This window comes from Salmo trutta, chromosome 14 (assembly GCF_901001165.1).
Source record: "Salmo trutta chromosome 14, fSalTru1.1, whole genome shotgun sequence".
Taxonomy (NCBI): Eukaryota; Metazoa; Chordata; class Actinopteri; order Salmoniformes; family Salmonidae; genus Salmo; species Salmo trutta.
Genome location: NC_042970.1, coordinates 74852300 through 74868553, shown reverse-complemented (window position 1 = coordinate 74868553; position 16254 = coordinate 74852300). Strand labels below are relative to the sequence as shown.

General features: G+C 42.9%; 1 protein-coding gene across 2 annotated transcripts; it reads right to left on the bottom strand.

The window, feature by feature from the left end:
* Positions 1-963: 963 nt before the first annotated feature.
* On the bottom strand, positions 964-13362 carry LOC115147390 (stromal cell-derived factor 1). 2 transcript variants are annotated; one of them, XR_003866322.1, is made up of 5 exons: positions 13180-13362; positions 10426-10543; positions 6087-6170; positions 1592-4306; positions 964-1488 (listed from the first exon to the last, which is right to left on the bottom strand). XR_003866322.1 is itself a non-coding variant. In XM_029689620.1 (4 exons), exons 1-4 carry the CDS (start codon positions 13244-13246, stop codon positions 4276-4278), a joined length of 300 nt encoding a protein of 99 aa, XP_029545480.1. In that variant the 5' UTR covers positions 13247-13362; the 3' UTR covers positions 964-4275. The 2 variants fall into 2 exon arrangements, 1 of the variants encoding a protein (XP_029545480.1); XM_029689620.1 differs by having other exon boundaries at positions 964-4306.
* Between the last annotated feature and the right edge of the window lie 2892 nt (positions 13363-16254).

Genomic DNA, 16254 nt, shown 5'->3' with positions numbered 1-16254 from the left:
TGCTATTTGGGACGCACACATAGTCAAGTTGAATTATTCAAATGACTGGCCACAGATATGTTGCAGTTCTGATGTAAGCTGAGGTTTAGGCTTAAAGGGCAATTCCGCCACTTTTCAACCTCATATGCATTATCTCCAGCGCCACATCAGTGTCTACATAATGTCAAAACGGCACGTCTCTACGATCTGTGGTTAAAAAGATCAGAAGACAGGTCCTCGAAAATGCTTCTCTGACATCACAGGGCGAATCTCATAGTGTTTGAAATTCACTGTAAAATGTTTTTAGTTTTGATGATGTCATCGGGTAGAACATTTTAACTTTATACTTTTTTCTACAAAACGTAGAAATGCGCCGCATTCACATATGTTGACACTGGTATTGTGCTGGAGATAATGAAAATGAGGTTGAAAAAGGGTGGAATTGCACTTTAAGTTCTACTGTAGCCTGTGGTTTCAGCAGTAGATACATATGGTGGCTGTCGCCCCAAGCTGCAAACATAGACTTCTCTGTGGAAAACAGAAGGTGTATGTGTGTGTGTGTGTGTGTGTGTGTGTGTGTGTGTGTGTGTGTGTGTGTGTGTGTGTGTGCGTGCGTGCGTGCGTGTGTGTGCGCGCTTGCTCGTGCGTATGTGTGTTGGTTTTATTCCACCTGTCTAGGTTGTGTGTGTGAGAGTCTGGTTTCCAGCATCTAATACCATCAAACTGGTTTGGGTGATTCTAAGTGAAGTTATTCTGAAACAGAAATATTCTTCAGTCATATGTGACATTTTCTGTCAGTAAGTCTGTAGCCATAATGAAACACAATTGTGATGGGTCTGCATTGCAATGAAGACAGAGCAGTAACAATAAAGGAGAAATTAATCATTCAAGTAAAGTGGAGACAATTCCTAATGCAGTTTTCTATTGGTGCTACTTTCAATAAATTTGCATTTTTTTTTTTTTAAGAACAAATTAAACATTCCATTTTTTAAATTTTTGATATGTTTATTGAAAAAGAGGGTGAGTATCATATAGGTATCATATTGCTTCTTGGTTTATACAAACACAGTGAACATACAGAGTTGAATTAAACAATCCATCTTAGATGAAGTATACTTGTGTCGTAAGCTGCCTCAAAAGAATTTAACATTTTATTCACATTGTCTGGGGAATGCACCCATATAGAACAAATATACTTCTGAAAAAACACATACATTTCCATTTGGGATGTTATTGCTTATGCAGTGATTTATTTGCACATGTGGTCCAAATAACAGATATGATAAGTAAAATGGTAACAGCCATATTGTTTGGTTTGGTTGTAGAGCTAACTGTAACATGCCATTGAACAGAATGGTTCTCAAACACTTAAATAATGACCAAATTTCCTTCCTTTATGAAATACTTCACCTTATAACGATGTGATGCAGATACTTAATAACTTCTGGACCAAAACACCTGCACTTAGCTCACAGACTAAGATGCCTGGAGATTTGAAAAGACCTGGAACTCTATTTTGACAATAGAAAAACAATGGAAACAGTACAACAGTATAGAAATCCACATCATTGAGGAATGGCTATATCTGGGAGGGAGTGGCTTGATTGAAAACATGTGTGGGTCCCCTGGCTCATACTTAAATGTATTGTTCTCTGTCTTGGCTCCGTGGTACTATTGGCACTTCATATTTTAAACTCTGTGGAACGCTGTCAGGAGAAATAGAACGGAATCCCAATTACATTGTTCTAGAGGGTTCTAGGGGGTCCTAATGAGGAATGAATTGACGGTTCAGTGGAACATCTGCCTGAGCTGAGATATCCTAATGACAACAGTAATGTATCTCAGTATGTTGCATTACAATCCAGATTTATTAGATTTACCCATCTTGCATCAGTGGATGAATGCCGTTAGATTATTGGTTGATTAGGATAAACCTCCTCAAGGGAGGATGGAATCAGGGCAAACTATGGTAATGAACCATGTATTTCTATAATATTTTGTTGTTGTTCAAGCTAGACCTGTCGCCACAATTTAATCTGGGGGACTATAAATGTTTATTACATTAACTTCAACATGTTGCATCTGCACAAAATGAAGATAATAGACACATAACATGTGTTTTTATGATGTTGCAAATAAAAGTTTTTGGAAAAGTGATAGATGTATGAAAATGTAATTTGATAATACTGTAGTACTGCGGTTGGGATACAGTACTCTCTGGTTATGCCTTCATCTAGTACTGCTTAAATGTACTTACAAATACTGTGTTATATCTCATTATCTTAGAATATATAAAATATACAAAAATAAAAATCATTACAGTAAAAATTCCAATTTAAAAGACGCATCTGGTATTTAAAGTGGCTCAACGATCTAAGTAGAATAACTTTTTTCGCCCCCAGCTCAGCAACATTCAGTTTCAATGTGATAGTCAATACTGTAGTATAGTAACAGGTATTTCATGTGGCAGTATACTAGCTTTAAAATCCTGCCTAAGGATATGTGAGGGTTTATAACTATGGAGTAGGCCTAAAGTGAGCTCCTAAGCAATTGATGTGTGAAATCCAATAATCAGACAATGTGATCCTGTATAGAAATGTATGTAATGAATCTTACTATTCTTAATATAATACAGCAATTATTTTGCGGCAGTATTTGTTAGTAAACACCCAGAATATTGAGGTAAATTCATTTCATATTGCTTGTTTTGCTGAAAAATGACTTGGTGTCTCATTCAGTGCCTTACAGCCTAGACTATAGCAACGGACAACATTACATTCACACAAACTGTGTAGAAAGCTGCATTGATATGGGGTTTTATCCCTGTTTTGCATTACAATCTTATCCTACAAGGCCATCGTTCTTACAGCCCTTGGCTCTTGCCGAGTTGCTTGAGTTACTTCTAATTGTGTGGGCTTTTCTGTTCGGCACAGGACTGAACTGTAATACAGAATTGTCTGCCTCCAATAAAGGCTGTCGGCTTGTATTACAACAGATAACTTTCCCTTTATTACAGCACCGGTTTTCAACCCTCTCCTCAAGGACCCCCAGTCGTTCCATGTATTTGATCTATTCCACAGCTAGCACACCTGATTCAACTTGTCAACTAACCAGCCTTGAATAGGTGAATCAGGTGAATTAGTTCTGGGCTACAACTAAATTGTGAAACATCTGGTGGTCCCCGAGAAGAGGTTAGAAACCACCGGCCTATACGCATCGTCTGATTCGGATCTTCACTGGTCTGTTCTTGTGAATGGAAACTCCATGTGATTCAGCGCTGATATGTATCAGTTCAAACTAATGTCTTCTGATCCCATGAGTTGAAACACCTGAATCAATGCATGTCCTTTGTTATAGTTTGAGGATCTCCATTGTCTTGGCTGGAATGCTTGTTAAGGCTTGACATAGAAGCCTTGCCAATAACCACAGATCTAAGATTTCCTTCCCTACCATCCTAGACTTAACCATCAGGTATTAAACAACATCTGACCTTGGATCAGTTAACGGTGACTATCTATTTCCCCTGTTATGAATGTTTGATCAGCCCTGATTGGTCGCTTCTTACAGAGTGGGCTCAACCCATTGGACGGCTCATTCCTGTCCCTATCCCATGACCCCTCAGTCAGAGCCCACCCCTGGAGATACCCACAAGCCCTTGCTCAGCACATTTAAGACGGTGAGCCGGGTGTAAAATCTTTAAATGTCCCTTTACTGCCTCGTGTAAAAGTAGGAAAAATACTTTATATACAGACGTACACTTACACACTCAGTTCAGACACACGCATGCACACGCATGCACACACACACACACACACACACACACACACACACACACACACACACACACACACACACACACACACACACACACACACACACACACACACACACACACACACACACACACTAAGAACAACCACACCAAATAAAACACACTGCGCTCACACACTCTTTACACACGTACTCAAACATTGCGATATAATTAGGTATAACTGCACTTGGTGCTAACAGCGTGAGGAGAGGTGTCTGCAGCGTGGGAGGCAGGGTGGCTGCGGGGTCAGCAGCAGCAGCAAGGCATCATGGTCGGTCTGGCGGTGAAGTGCTGGTTTTGCAAGCGTTCCAGAGCGTTCCAGAACGTTCCAGAGCATTCTAGAGCATTCCAGAGTGTTCCAGAGCAGAGATGTGTAGCTACAGAGTTACATATCTGAGTAGCGGAGGAGGAAGAGGAGGAGGAGGAGGAGAGCTGGCCTGGGACTGGGGCACTGCAGGCCGGTCAGGATGGTGAATACGTCTCCTTTACTGAGCACGTCTTCTGGACTTCTTCACCCTGGAAAGACAGAAAGAGAGGAATAAGACACTGATTAAAGGAGGATTCTTGGGTGTAACTTCATTTTTCCGTGTGGCCACTTGACATCACCTGATTAGGAACAACTCTGGGCCCTAATGTAATTTTATGGTAAATACTTAGTACGGTGGTCATTGGTATAGTGATGCTATGTTCTGCATCATGCAGGGTTTTGAAACATGCATTCTTAGTAAAAAGGGTTCCAAAAGGGTACTTTGTCTGTCCCCATAGGATAACATTTTTGGTTCCACGTGGAACCCTCTGTGGAAAGAGTCCTACATGCCCCCTAAAAAAACTAACAAAACAAAAACAAACAAAAAAACAAATGGGTCCTACATGGAACCCAAACTGGTTCTACATGGAATCAAAAGGGTTCTTACTGGATCCAAAACTGGTTCTTCAAAGGGTTCTCCTATGGGAACACCCAAAGAACCATTTTAGGTTCTAGAGGCACCTTTTTCTCTAAGTGTGTAACATGTCACATAGGCCTCCAGTTTCTAATTATGAAATAATATAGTTTGTTTGTCTGGCAGACTGGACTTATAAACATGATACAGTTCTACGAAAGCAAATATACTCAAGCCTTCATAAACAAGATCATCTGGATATGCATTGTCTTAGAAATATTTGGAAACACAGTTTTTTTAGCTAGCTATTTCGAGCAAATGCAGTCTTTTGTAACTATGCCACATTGGGGACTCAACAGCAAGAAAATGCATAATTTGTGGTAAAACGTTCCTCAATTTTAGATTTATTTACTATAGGCATTTTTAAGAGGCAGACATTTTGCAAAGTTGGTGAAAATGATCATCAGACACTGTATGTGTGAAGTTTTCATGAGGAATGCACATTTAACACACATTTTAACTGCACAACCCATTTAGATTCATTATAATATTTTGTATAGTGTGCCTGGTATTGTTTATTGTAGTTTTTTACAGTTTACTCCTTGGGTGTAAAACTTAGTGGAATGAGTTTTACTATTTGTAGACAAATTAGTCCTGATCATTTTGTGAAAGTGCCTTCAATTTACACACATTTGTTTACTTATACATAAACTACTGTTAGCCATGAAATTAATGCAATTAGTTCAATTGTAAAAAATTACACCTGTTTTTTTTGCCAAAAGTTTTAGGTAATAAATCTGTAAAAAAAATAATATATATACATTTTTGATGTCATGATGTCACTACATCCCTGATTTCCCAGATACATTCTGATTGTTTACCGAAAGAGCTGGAATGCTCCGAATGCCACGCTTAAATTATCAGAGGGATTGCAAGGCATGAGCAGAAAGCATTCTTTCCCAGTCTTTAATTCATATCTCAGTAGCCATCTGAGTAGCGAACATGCATAATGAGAAACAAACACCCAGAAATACCAGTCACTTTCATCTCTTTTAATGAGACGCACACATACCAACAATTCTAATCATACCGATAAATGAGTGATTTCAGAATGCTATGTGGACAGGTGGCCATAAAATGACACTAAACTGTTACTGTACTTAAGCAGTCCCATTTCTCCCATTTCATTTGGATTTTACAGATGAAACCAGGGGCACATATCATTCCGTGTCTCTCACTGTTACCAGCAAACTAGCCTGGTCCCAGATCTGTTTGTGTTGTCTTGCCAACTCCTATGGTTTGGCGTGACAATGAATGACCATAAGAGTTGGCAAGACAGCACAAGCAGATGTGGGACCAGGCTACCCTGCGATCAGCTCTTACTTGTCAAAGAGGGAAGTCAGGTTTCTCCTTACTTGTTAATGGCATTCTTCAGGTACGTCTGCAGCCATTTGGTCTCGGGGTTAATGCACACCTCCCTGTTGTTCTTCAGCTTGGCACTGTGACCGAGAGAGGGATGGAGGAAGGGATGAAGGTATGGAAGGGAGGGAGAGAGAGAGAGAAAGTGAATTAGGCAGAGACTCATTTCAGTGTTCTCCGAGCATTCACTTTCTCTGTTTTCTTATCTGATTCAAGGATGGAATGATCCGGAAAAAGAAAGGGAACAAAAAAGAGTCCAGTAAGCTCTCATGAACTGGCCTAGCGTCTTCTCACTCTGGTGAACATCCAGGGATAGTGTGCTGTGTAGCTGTTATCAGTAACACACATACCTGATACGTGGGGTCAACTAGGGTCAACTGTGGCCGTGTTTCGCTCAAACTAATGAGACTCGTGGGCCTTGGAGTAGCAAGTTGAATAGTATGAGTGGCATGTTTTTATTACACTTAAATGATATACATGGATAAATAAATATAGATCATTTATAGGTTTCTTTTGAACTAATAATTCTGAATGCATCTATTTGAGTTTGGCACGTCTGTCTTTATAGACTCGTGGGACTTGAAGTAGTGAACTGAATAGTATGAGTGGCATATTTTAGTATACAGTATGTACTCTTATATATTTGTTTTATTTAAAAAAAACTTTTTCAAAAGGGTTACATTTGAGGTAATATTTTTCAAGTCATTAATTGCTGTTTGACACAGTTTGTATAGGTTACTTAAATCTAGTCTGTATAATTCATGTATCTGAAGATTGAAGAGACATCTGATGAACTCTGTGTACTGTAATCTAAAAGTAAATGTGTTCCATCATTTTGATATCGTCTATCTGCTCATTTAGGGTCAAAATAAACAAACACATTAAGATAAATGGAGTTCCCTTTCCTTTAAACCAACTACTGTACTGGACTGGACTGGACACACAAAACAAACATCACTCAATATGATATAAGGCTGCAAAGTCAACAGTAACATAACGTATCTTGAAAAATAAGTTATTTGACCAAAATTACATTTATCAAGCTTATTTATATGTCACTAATTTCCAGGGACATTTGCAAGACACATATGCCAGTGAACAATCAACACGTTATTAAAATCCCAAACATATTTTTTAAGAACAAACATATTATGAACAAGTTGTAAGAATAACAATTATTAAAACTTGTATTCACAGCATATTTTAACCCACAAAACATATTTTGCACCAGTTGTAAGGATCACAATGCATTAAATTACATCAAGTCCCCCCACCACATGCCACAGTTGAAAAATCCCATCTCTCTCCTTCCACTCAGACAGCTGTTGCAATGATAACAAAGCATGGTAACACTGATCTCTTTGTTAAGCCGGTGGTACTAACAATAAGGAGGTTTTGATGTCAGGCCATTTAGCCTGGGATTTACAGACTGTGGGGTGTTTATGGGAGTAAATGGTTCACCTGTAGCGGACTGTAGTGTGTTGATAGAGGGTTGACTCGAGTGTCGACTTGAGAGAGGGGCATTTGTCCCGAGATCGGACACCTCTGTGAGTGTTTCTGATCCATGAGCTTTAGGGGGAGACGGGGTAGTGTGTGTGTGTGTGTGTGCGCGCTCTCTCCTCTCCTCCCCTCCTTCCCCAAACATATGGATCTCCCACCTCTGTGTCAAAAGGTCGTGTTTGAGAGTTAACAACTCAGGTTGCGCCTCACCACCTCTCCTCCCTCCCTCCCTCCCTCCCTCCATCCCTCCCTCACCACCTCTCCTCCCTCCCTCCCTCCCTCCTTCTCTTCATCTCACAACCCTGTAAATTAAACACATTCCTCTCCACCTCTAAATCTCTCCTTCATCACTCCTTTATCACTCCTTTACCGCTTTTCTGATTCAATTTGACCTCCCCCAAACTCTCCATCCCTATTAAACACCAACCTCTTAAATTGACCAAATGGCCCACCTACTACCCTTACCCCAATAAGATGAAAGAACAGCTCAAGCGCATCAAACCCCTTCAAATCCCCCCAAAACCAACATCCCAATTGTTTAGATAAATAAAATCCGGTAACTGGATTCCCCGTTTGTTTATCTCTATGATACCCCCTTCCTCCCTCCCTCCAACCCCCATCCTGTCCTCTTTTATATATTTAATGCAGCTAATCCATTTTACTGTTTTGTTTTGACGTGTCTCCTGGTTTAGGTTTATCCCTCTAGGCTGTGTGTGTGTGTGTGTGTGTGTGTGTGTGTGTGTGTGTGTGTGTGTGTGTGTGTGTGTGTGTGTGTGTGTGTGGACTGTCTAGTGTCTGATTGACTCTGTTGGAATTCGGGGCTCTGGGAGTCTGAAGCTTCTAACCCAGTAGGTAGTAATTACTTCACAGCAAGCTAATACCAACAAGCAGGAGGAGACAGGGGCGTGTAGGGAGGGATGGAGGGGGTGAGTGGGGTGTAGTGTTACCCCTGTTGTCTTTCATCCAAGGACAATAGATATATCAGAAAATATGCGAGCTCTCTGCCCCTCTCTCCCCTGCTGCTCAGTCATAAATAACTTTTGGATGGGGTTTGGAGGGAAGAAGAGGGAAAAGGGGAAGCTTTTGGTGGCATATGTATGTTCCTTAATGCCTATGTGTGCAAATGTGTGTAACTCTTGTCTCTTTTTTGTTTGTTTTGGAGCGATAAGGGATGATTGAGGGTCCTGACCAGATTTGTATCCTTACTGACCCCTTGCCATGAGTTAACCCCCTAATGCCCCCCCCCCCCCCCCCCAAACCCCTCTGGCTTTTTGGCTCTGGCCACCTGGTTTCTATAGGTTACAAATAGGCATAGCATTTTGGCTTAATGCGTTCCAGGCCATTTAAATTACACTAAATGTGGGCGGCTGGTGAGCAAAGGGAATAAAAGAAAGAAGGATAGAGAGGGTCAGCTGCAACATAAAGGTCATCACTTTGACCCCTAATGATTGTTTCCTTAACAAGACTAAAATCCCCCCTAGAGCTAGCTTGGAGAGAGACACTCCTCTGTCAGCTTCCTCTCTCCTCTCCTGGCCATTTATCGTGTTGTTCTAATCTAAACATCTCTTTCCATTTGGAGTGCCATAGCAACTGCATCTCTTTTCTCCACTCTCTCTCTCTCTCGCTTTCTCTCTCTCTCTCTCTCGCTTTCTTTCTCTCTCTCTCTCTCTCACTCTCTCTCCACTTTCTCTCTGTCTTTCCCTCCACTGTGGTCCTCCAACTGCAATCATTAAAACCTCATAATATGAGACTGATGCTTAGCCGAATGGAATGGGAACCAAAGTTAAGCGCCATTAGAATCCACATGGGATCTTATTAACAGAGGGGCCTTACTGGGCTGAATCAGGCTATTATGAACAGGTTTTGTCCTAGGAGATGACTATAGGAGTTGGCAAGACCACACAAACAGATCTAGAACCAAGTTAGTTTAGCTGTAGCAGCTGACAATAGGAGTTTGTAAGACAGCACAAACAGATCTGGAACCAGGCTAGTTTATCCCTACTTGACTGTACGTATCAGGCCAAGGTCCTTCTGGTTTCAGCCATGCAGGCTTGTGCTGTGTTAAAGCAAAGATGGTAGATAAATGAAGTTGTCCCATTTCCAGTCTGCTTAATGGATGGCTCTCCCATAGGCACCAATGCATTAGCAGCTGGGTCTGGTCTGCTTAGTTCATTGACTCTATATGAACAAGGAAAAATGAGGGAGTGGGATAAGTCGCTTCCTGTTCCAACTCTGGTTAAACTATATTGCAGTGGTCCCGTAGAGTAACATGGACCGTGGCATTGACAGGTGTCTGTCCAGCCCTAAAACACCTGATTCAACAAGTCACCGCCTTGACGATTAGTTGATGAGTTGAATCAGGTGCCTCAGTGCTACCCCCGGGAACTGAATCTAGCTCACACACTCAACATGCAGCTGTCTCAGACCAGGGTTGTTCACCAATGCTTTACTGGGCCTGTATAGTTGTGGTTTATCTCCAGAAAAAGGCTGTCTAAAAATAGTGAATAGCTTCCCCCTTCCCCTGAGCAGCAACACTGTGTGTGCTGTGTGGGATGTCCAGTGTTGGCGACCATCGTACGTTCTTGTCTGTGCAGTGTGGTGCAGGGCTGAAGAGAACATGGGGTTGTCTCCTACAAAAACTTCCCTGTTCCTCCCCATCTTTGTAATGAAAATATTGACTTTTTGGAGAAGCAATACAGCGATCTAGTTGTTCTTATGAGCGGTGTGGAAGGTTCTTCACATGACAAGCTAGGGAACTTAGCTGTAAGTCTTCTAAAACACAACCCAAAATCAGGGTTAAAAAAACATCCCGTAATGCACCAGCAGGTTACTCACATGACTTGGAAAGGGCAGTTGGGTGTGTGAAGGAACTTGAGCTCTCTGATGCTCCTCTGAGGGACGGTGTTGAGAGTGGAGCGACACCAGCACCTCTCTACCAGGCTGATGGGCTTAGCTGAAAACAACAACCACAAACATAGTAAGATACTGTACCAGGTACCGGACACCGAGAGAATGTGAGCTTGACCATTTCTATGTCTTAAAAGTAAAACAACCAACGCTCACAGCGTGAGAGACAGTAATGGCTCAACGCTAGCATTATGATAGTTAGAGAAGAGCCAACAATATGAGACTCAACACCTCCAAAATGCAACAACTCTCAGTCATTGCCGGCAGGAAACTTGGAAGAATTTTTTCATTTCATATCAGAGTTCTTGTTAGAACAAATATATTTCATCTACTGTATCTAACCCTGACAATACATGGGAAACTATACATTTACCTGCCTTTAGTTCCAAAGGCAAGGCAATTAAAAAGAGATTAGTCTGCCACACACACTCTCAAACCAGAGCTCATAGTGCCTTTTCACTACGAACATTCAAGACACAGCTCTCTATCCCAGAAGAGTCCTTATCGTTCTACTCCACTGGTGCTCCCAATGTTTCCCTCCTTTCTCAAAGCTCCAAGAACACAAAGCGTAGATTCTTATCAAAAGAGTCCCTTTAAGAAGTAGGCTACATTCTTAGAATGATTGAGTATCACCCCTGGTTCCTACTGGTTCCTGAAACTAAGAATCTTTTCACTCAGTAGCATATACACAGGCTTTTGACTGAAATGTTCTTAGATTCAGGGATTTCAGAGGGGATACCCTTCCGGAAATTTCACACAAGTTTAACATGAAACGTGAAATTCTTGAAATTCTTGATAACCTGTTTCCAACAGTGATTTTTATTAGCTTTTCTTTGAAGATGGGAAGAGGTCAATTGGCTGAACATGTATACATGTCTCTGCTCTAGTTGCCTTGTGGTTGTAAATCTTTCATGAAAGACTCTCTCCGTTTACTTTAAAACACTTTGATATTTACATTCTTTTCATTTCTCGAGTCTGACATCTTAACGGCGTACAAATGGCTCCCCTGTTTGACTGTCGTATTAAACTGTGATCACATTAATCCACGGCAAAATAAACAACAACAGGAGAGAGAAGTCAGAGAGATGTGGTGAACTGAAGTTAGCTCAACCTCTGCTGTGTTATGCTAAGCATGTTGTTACTACCCCTAGCCAGGGAGACCCTGATTGCATATTAAAGACGATAGGATGGCCGGGGTGATGGAGGGGGTAACTTGTGTATTTATCTGTTTTATTTTGCTTTCTTTTAACTAGAAACTAATTAGGGGCTAAACAAGGCGGGTTGTGAAAGAAACTAACTACATCCCAAATGGAACCCTAATGCCTATTTTGTGCACTTCTTCTGACCAGAGCCCTATGGGTTTCCCTGTGGGCCCTGGTCAAATGTAGTGCACTGTATAAGGGAATAGTGTTCTATTTGGGAAGCAAAGATTGTAGCTAGATGCTCACTTGTGGCCGGGTGCTGTAAGCAGCATACATAATGACCCAGTATTAGCATGATAATAGAGCCTGATAAGGTGGAGGGTCATTGCTGTGATATTAGCATGGGGGAGACTTAGCCATTTGGGACACTGACTCCCTGACCCATCATCCTCTAAATCGTAAGGTGGAGGGTCATTGCTGTGATATTGGCATGCGGGAGACTTAGCCATTTGGGACACTGACTCCCTGACCCATCATCCTCTAAATCGTAAGATCTTTCTTTCTTTATTTGACAAATAGTTTTAATTGTTCATTTGTATGCCGTTAAGATGTAAGATTTGAGAAATTAAAGTGGTTGAAATATCAAAGTGTTATAAGCAAATAGAAAAGTATTTCATGAAAGTTTTAAAACAAAAGGCAACTGAGAATTGACAGAAAGTTTTACAACAAAAGGAAACTAAGAAGATACATAAATAAAGGCAAAAGCAAATACAAACCTATACATTTCCAGAATAATCTAAATAACCAACTACTTAAAATTCAACGATACAAACAACAACAACAAAACAAATGTAACCAGTTTGACTATAACATCTCCATCACATCGCAACAGTCACTTGCTTATTTTACCAAAACCAGTCAAACATCAAGGAGCCAAAAGACAACCTCCACAACCACAACTCATAACCACAAGTTATTCTGCTGTGTATCCCTTCTCTCAGCAACACCAGCCAAGTGTCACAAGAACCACATCTATTCTAACAACACCTATTCAAAATAACCCAAAATATCAAGACCTCCACAACCACCAAAACGTCCTCCTTTTCTATAACAAATCACATCCCCAGACATTCTACAACACATACATAAAGTCTCTCTTTGCTAAGTTACTAAAATGACTCAAATAAAGAGATAGATAAATAAAGATAGATAAAACACTAGAAAGAACACACTAATACAGTCTCAGAAAAAAGGGTTCCAAAGGGGTTCTTCGACTGTCCCCATAGGATAACCCGTTTTGGTTCCAGGTAGAACCCTTTTTTGTTCCAGGTAGAACTCTTTTGGGTTCCATGTAGAACCCTCTGTGTAAAGGGTTCTACATGGATCTCAAAAGGGTTCTTCCTGGAACCAAAATGGTTCTACCTGGAACCAAAAAGGGTTCTTCAAAGGGTTATCCCCTTTTAGGTTCTAGATGGCACCTTTTCTTCTAAGAGTGTAGAAGACATGCCCAGACAGATAAATCATCCCCAGACCAACTCACCCGTAGAGGGAGGTACATCCATGGCCACAGCCAGTAGGACCAACACAGCCAGTACTTTGACATCCATGGTGGGCTGTATGTAGTAGGATGGAGTTCCAAGAGGCTCAGGGCTCAGCTTCTCACAGCTACTATCCAGCAAGGCTCCGTGTAGACTGACTGTCAGCTCCTCTCTACACACTGTTAAAGCACGGAGGCTGAGGGAGAAGAAGGGAAGAGAGATTTCTCAGGAGGAGGCGGGGGGGGGGGGGGGGGGGTATAGGAAAGGCAGAGACTTCCTCGATTGTAAATGTGCTGGCTGACAATCAAGAAGAAATTCTCTTTCTCTTGTAAGTTAGTTCTCTCTATATTACTTTCATTCTCTTTCTCACAATGTCTCTCTTTATGTCTCGTTTTCCTTCTCTCTCAGGTCTCCTTTCTTTTGCTTTCTGTCTCTCTTTCTCTCCCTCCCTTTCACTTTCCCTCCTTCACCTTTCTTTTCCCAAACTCCAAACTAACCCCTCTCTCCATTTTCCCCCCTCTTTTCCCACTCTCTCTGGGGCTGTCAGTCAGGCTATTTGGAGAGCCTGGGCTCCCTGCTGCTAGCCCAATATTGTTCCTATTACAGCTGAATGGCTGGAGTGTTATTGTTTACAGGGACACTGCCTGCTCCCTCCTCCACCCTCTCTCTCTGGCTGGCCTGTGTCTCCCCAGTCATCTGTCTCTCTGGCTGGCCTGTGTCTCCCCAGTCATCTGTCTCTCTGGCTGGCCTGTGTCTTCCAAGTTATCTGTCTCTCTGGCTGGCCTGTGTCTTCCCAGTCATCTGTCTCTCTGGCTGGCCTGTGTCTCCCCAGTCATCTGTCTCTCTGGCTGGCCTGTGTCTTCCCAGTGATCTGTCTCTCTGGCTGGCCTGTGTCTTCCCAGTCATCTGTCTCTCTGGCTGGCCTGTGTCTCCCCAGTCATCTGTCTCTCTGGCTGGCCTGTGTCTCCCCAGTTATCTGTCTCTCTGGCTGGCCTGTGTCTTCCAAGTTATCTGTCTCTCTGGCTGGCCTGTGTCTTCCCAGTCATCTGTCTCTCTGGCTGGCCTGTGTCTCCCCAGTCATCTGTCTCTCTGGCTGGCCTGTGTCTTCCCAGTCATCTGTCTCTCTGGCTGGCCTGTGTCTTCCCAGTCATCTGTCTCTCTGGCTGGCCTGTGTCTTCCCAGTCATCTGTCTCTCTAGCTGGCCTGTGTCTCCCCAGTCATCTGTCTCTCTGGCTGGCCTGTGTCTTCCCAGTCATCTGTCTCTCTGGCTGGCCTGTGTCTTCCCAGTCATCTGTCTCTCTGGCTGGCCTGTGTCTTCCCAGTCATCTGTCTCTCTGGCTGGCCTGTGTCTTCCCAGTCATCTGTCTCTCTGGCTGGCCTGTGTCTCCCCAGTCATCTGTCTCTCTGGCTGGCCTGTGTCTCCCCAGTCATCTGTCTCTCTGGCTGGCCTGTGTCTCCCCAGTCATCTGTCTCTCTGGCTGGCCTGTGTCTCCCCAGTCATCTGTCTCTCTGGCTGGCCTGTGTCTCCCCAGTCATCTGTCTCTCTGGCTGGCCTGTGTCTCCCCAGTCATCTGTCTCTCTGGCTGGCCTGTGTCTCCCCAGTCATCTGTCTCTCTGGCTGGCCTGTGTCTCCCCAGTCATCTGTCTCTCTGGCTGGCCTGTGTCTCCCCAGTCATCTGTCTCTCTGGCTGGCCTGTGTCTTCCCAGTCATCTGTCTCTCTGGCTGGCCTGTGTATTCCCAGTCATCTGTCTCTCTGGCTGGCCTGTGTCTCCCCAGTCATCTGTCTCTCTGGCTGGCCTGTGTCTTCCTAGTCATCTGTCTCTCTGGCTGGCCTGTGTCTCCCCAGTCATCTGTCTCTCTGGCTGGCCTGTGTCTTCCCAGTCATCTGTCTCTCTGGCTGGCCTGTGTCATCCTAGTCATCTGTCTCTCTAGCTGGCCTGTGTCTCCCCAGTCATCTGTCTCTCTGGCTGGCCTGTGTCTTCCCAGTCATCTGTCTCTCTGGCTGGCCTGTGTCATCCTAGTCATCTGTCTCTCTAGCTGGCCTGTGTCTCCCCAGTCATCTGTCTCTCTGGCTGGCCTGTGTCTCCCCAGTCATCTGTCTCTCTAGCTGGCCTGTGTCTCCCCAGTCATCTGTCTCTCTGGCTGGCCTGTGTCTTCCTAGTCATCTGTCTCTCTGGCTGGCCTGTGTCTTCCCAGTCATCTGTCTCTCTGGCTGGCCTGTGTCTTCCCAGTCATCTGTCTCTCTGGCTGGCCTGTGTCTTCCCAGTCATCTGTCTCTCTAGCTGGCCTGTGTCTTCCCAGTCATCTGTCTCTCCTCCCTTCCTTGCATTATGTTATCCTTTAACTGAACTGTCATGTCAACCCAGTCATCTGTCTCCTCCCTGCCTGGATTATGTTATCCTTTAACTGAACTGTCATGACAACCCAGTCAACTGTCCTTCTATCAGTGTTTCTCCTGGTCAGGATACCGTACGTGGTCAGGAAAAACTGGTCAGGAAAATAATTATAAGGCAGTTAAATCCTAGTTCTCGCCTAACTAGGACACATCATTTCCTCTGGTCAGGTCATGTTGCCAGGAAGAACTCTAATCCATACTAATGATAAAATCGAGAGAATGTAAAAAGCGGCCAAATATGACATTACAAACAAAACAAAAATGGTTGTACTTTAGAGGGACATTAAGATGTGATGATATGCAGTAATAACTAAATCAATGCTTAAACTAACAGGTGGGGAATAAATGAAGAAATAGCCAATTGAGCCACAGATGTATTTTCTGTACTCACTGGTTCCCAAAGCAATTATCTGGAACCTTCTGATAAAACTAACTTTCCATGAGGACAAAAAGAGAACTAATAGTGAGGAGCAATCTAACGGGACACAGATGTGTGTGTGTTTGCAAAACAGAGAGAAATATAGTGTTGATTTCACTTGCTTTGGCAATGTAAACATATGTTTCCCATGCCAATAAAGCCCTTTGAATTGAATTGAATTGAGAGCGAGAGGGAGCGAGGGAGAGAGAGTGAGAGTGAAAGAGAGAGAGTGTGTGCGCACGTTTCCTTATAACTGGCTATTA

Coding starts and splice junctions, on each gene's coding strand:
- LOC115147390 (XM_029689620.1), bottom strand. CDS start 13,246: ATGGATGTCAAAGTACTGGCTGTGTTGGTCCTACTGGCTGTGGCCATG. Junction 6,171..10,425: donor AACTGCCCTTTCCAAGTCAT/GTGAGTAACCTG, acceptor TCTCGGTCACAG/TGCCAAGCTGAAGAACAACA. Junction 4,307..6,086: donor CTGAAGAATGCCATTAACAA/GTAAGGAGAAAC, acceptor CTGTCTTTCCAG/GGTGAAGAAGTCCAGAAGAC.